General features: G+C 36.3%; 1 protein-coding gene across 1 annotated transcript; it reads right to left on the bottom strand.

Annotated features, from left to right (window-relative positions):
- Positions 1 to 463: 463 nt before the first annotated feature.
- Positions 464 to 1,041, bottom strand: LOC120088921 (secreted RxLR effector protein 161-like). The gene is made up of 2 exons (XM_039046360.1): positions 678 to 1,041; positions 464 to 561 (listed from the first exon to the last, which is right to left on the bottom strand). The coding sequence occupies exons 1-2, from the start codon at positions 1,039 to 1,041 to the stop codon at positions 464 to 466; spliced, it is 462 nt and encodes a 153-aa protein (XP_038902288.1).
- Positions 1,042 to 3,954: the final 2,913 nt, after the last annotated feature.

The following is a 3,954-nucleotide window of genomic DNA, read 5'->3' as shown; positions in this document are numbered from 1 at the left end:
TCTTCCCAGAGGTGTGAGTACTGCCACGAGTATTAACCATGAGGAACTTCTGAGAATTTAGATTTAACATAGAGAGGCAGTTGGGGAGAACATGCTCGAAAAAATAAAGGCACAAACTGAGACTAAACCCATAACTGAAGAAGCACTACAACTGTTTGAAAAATTGAATTGCAAGCAAAGAGAGATATGATATTCCAAAAGGAAAACCACATTTAATGTCAGCTGAAAGTAATTAAATATGGCCTTGCAGAGTTTAACTTGGCCATACTTACCATATTAGCAAGTAATTTCTACAAAGCCCAAAAGCAGTTCGCAAGGATTCAAACTGAGCAGCATCCAACGGTTTGGTGAAGATATCATCAATCTATTTATCTGTACTAACATATTCAAGAGATATAACCTTAGACTCAACTAGCTCTCTGATGAAGTAGTGTCTGATATCAATGTGCTTAGTTCTGTTATGTTATACTGAATTTTTGGAAATGTTGATAGCACTCATGTTGTCGTAATACAAGGTCATGACATCTTGTGCGACATCATACTCCTGAAACATATTTTCATCTACAGAAGTTTGGTACAACTGTTACCAGTAGCTATATATTCAACGTCAATAGTAGACAAGAATACACAATTTTTATTGAACCATGATATAAGAATGTTCCCTAGGAAGAAACAACCTTCAGAGGAACTTTTTCTATCCTCAAAATTACCAGCCCAGTCGGCATCACAATACCCGATAATAACCCCATTAGTATCAAAGCAATAGAGAAGGCCACATTCCACTATACTACTGATGTACTTGAAGATACGTTTAACATTTTCCAGGTGACTTGTCTTTGGATTAGACTGATACCTTGCATAGACCCTTGTAACATAGGCAATGCCAGGTCGATTAGCAGTCAAATAAAGAAAACTCCTTATCATGCTTCTATATAAGCTTTCATCAAAATTTGCAGCATTCAGGCCTTTACCAAGCTTTGCATGAGTTGGAGCTGGAGTGTGTTTGGGACTAGCATTTTCAAGGCCATATTTTTGCAGCATGTTTCTTGCATATTTTCCTTAAGATATAAGCATCCCATTGGACAACTACTTAACTTGAAATCCAAGGAAATACGTCAGCTCTCCCATCATACTCAGATCAAATTCAGCCTTCATCTGATCCACAAACTAATTTACCAAGGTTTGTAAAGACCGTCCAAACACATGTCATCAACATAGATTGGGGAAATTATGAAATCTCCTTCAGACCTCTTAATGAACAAGGTTTTTTTTCTGAGCTACCTCGTTTATATCCCTTCTACACTAAGAATTCTATTAATCGTTCATACTAAGCCCTTGGAGCTTACTTCAAGCCATATAACGCTTTTCAAAGTCTGTACACATGTTGAAGACAAGATGAATCGATAAAACCCTTCAGTTGTTCAATATAAACTTTTTCATTCAAATAACCATTTAGAAATATGCTTTTTACATCCATCTGATATAATTTGAATTTCAACAAACAAGAGACTTTAAGTAAGAGACAAATAGCCTCCAACCGAGCAACTGGAGCAAATTTCTCATAAAAGTCAAGACCTTCAACTTGAGTGTATCCTGAGCAATAAGGCGAGCCTTATTATGAGTTACAGTTCCATGTTCATCGGATTTATTTTTGAAAATCTATTTTGTTCCAATAACATATGCAGACTCTAGACGGGGAACCAGTTCCATACTTCATTTCGTTGGAATTGTCTTAACTCCTCATGCACAACGTTCATCCAAAATTCATCTTTTAGAGCCTCATTGATTTCTTAGGCTTGATAGCAGAAGTAGTTTGAGATAGTCCACTTTCTCTTTTTTGCGTGTAGAGACACCTGTATTTAGATCACCTATTATGTTACTTAGAGGATGATTCTTTTCAACACAACTAGATATCAAAATCATCTCACTCTCAATTTTTTTTTAGTCAAAGTTACTACTTTCACAGGTATTGTTGCAGGGAGGAATGGGAGGACAAATGTCACTGACATTGGATGCACCATGTGAAAAAACATATTGATCTTCATCTTTTTCACTTTGATGATTAGAACTTTGCAAATTATCAACAATGGCATTAATAGATTCCATCACAGTACAGGTGCGCTTGTTAAATACACAATAAGCACGATTGTTTGAGGTATATCTAGGAAAGATTCCTTCATCTACTTTGGAATCCCATTTCATCCTAGCATCCCGATCAGTGAGAACATAACAAATACTTCCAAACATATAAAAGTACTTAACATTTGGTTTGCGTCCTTTCTAGATTTCACAATTTGTACTTAGAGTACCTGGGCGAATAGAAATGTGATTGTGAATGTGGCAAGTAGTATTTAAAGCCTTTGCCTAAAAATGCAGAGGAACACATTTAGCATGCAACATTGTCCTAGCCATTTCCTGGAGAGTGTGATTCTTCCTTTCAACTACACCATTCTGTTGAAAGGTTATAGGGAAGGAAAATTCATGTTGAATACCTGTAACATTACAAAAATTCTCAAATTGGGAGTTTTCAAACACTTTACCATGATTAATCCCAATTATTACAATTTGCACCTCTTATTCTCGCTGAAGTTGAAGACATAAAGTCTAACATACTTGAAATGTGTTTGATTTTTCTCTGATGAATCGCACCCATGTATACTAGGACAAATCATTAACACAAATAAAGGCATCACTTTTACCACCTAAGCTCTTCACTTGCATTGGCCCCTCAGGTCTATGTAAGTAATTCAAAAACACAATCGGTAGTACAAACAGCCACTTTCTTATGAGAAACTATGACTTTCCTTCCAGCTTGACAGTCACCACATACAAATTCACCATCTCTAGACAGAGATGGTATCACAAGTATGGCTTCTTCGAACACTGCCTTTTTCACATAACCAAGATTAGTATGCCCTAACCGTTTGTGCCAGGTTACAGCATATCATTGTTTCAAGTTGTGTGACAGACATCAGAACAAACATTAAGGGTCCACAGATAACATTTATCACATGAACGTATATCTATCATGAAAGTCACATTATCTGCGTTGGTCACTAAGCATTTGTCTTTTGAGAAGTTCACAGCAAAACCCTGATCACATAGTTGACTTATGCTTATTAAATTTGCAGTCAATCCTTCAACAATAATGAAATTTTCTAATGCAGGAAGACTAGGATACGTCAATTGATCTTTGTCAAAAACCTTTCATGTTGCTTAATCTCCAAAAGTGACATGACCCGATCCACAGGGTTGAATGTTTTTAATAAAAGATCTCACCTACCACATGTCTTGAGTAGCCACTGTCGAAGTACCAATCCTCTTTAGATCAAATAGAAGTAAATGCAACTTGGCATCTAGTATCAGATTGAGGAGGAGATTTCTTCACCCTCCCTCCACCTCCCCCTCCCCTCCCTCCGCCCCATTTTGTTTTTTTAACATACCAACCACGTTATAAGGTTCCTAGGATGATTCCACAATAGAAATCCCTAATTCTTCTCTTTAATTAATAACAATAAGGTTGAATATGACCTTCCTTTCCACAATGATAACAAATCCACTTTTTTTCACAAAATGGTTAGGAGGAGTCAATGTACCTTCACTTACTTTAGACATTGGTGCAAACATTGAAGTATCTTTGGCAGAAACAAAACTGTTAAAAATAAAGGTTTCTCCTTTGAATAGTCGATTTTTAGACTTGTTGAATCCAGTGCCACATTTATTAGAAATTTTCTTTCTTGATGACAGAATCTTATGGAAAGCAGTTGTGCCAAAGTTGAGCATTTGAATAGATTTTGGCATAGTTTCAAAATCAACCTTGACATCTTGTAACTCTTTTTTCAGCTCAGATATGGTGCTTAGCAGACAATGGTTATCTTCAACGAGTTCCTCAATTCTCTCCTTTTGAACAACCAAAGCTCTTAAGACTTCAAGACACATCTGATATACTTCTTC

This window comes from Benincasa hispida, chromosome 10, assembly GCF_009727055.1.
Source record: "Benincasa hispida cultivar B227 chromosome 10, ASM972705v1, whole genome shotgun sequence".
NCBI lineage: Eukaryota > Viridiplantae > Streptophyta > Magnoliopsida > Cucurbitales > Cucurbitaceae > Benincasa > Benincasa hispida.
Note: the sequence above shows the minus strand (reverse complement) of the source record. Positions and strands in the feature narration are given on the sequence as shown.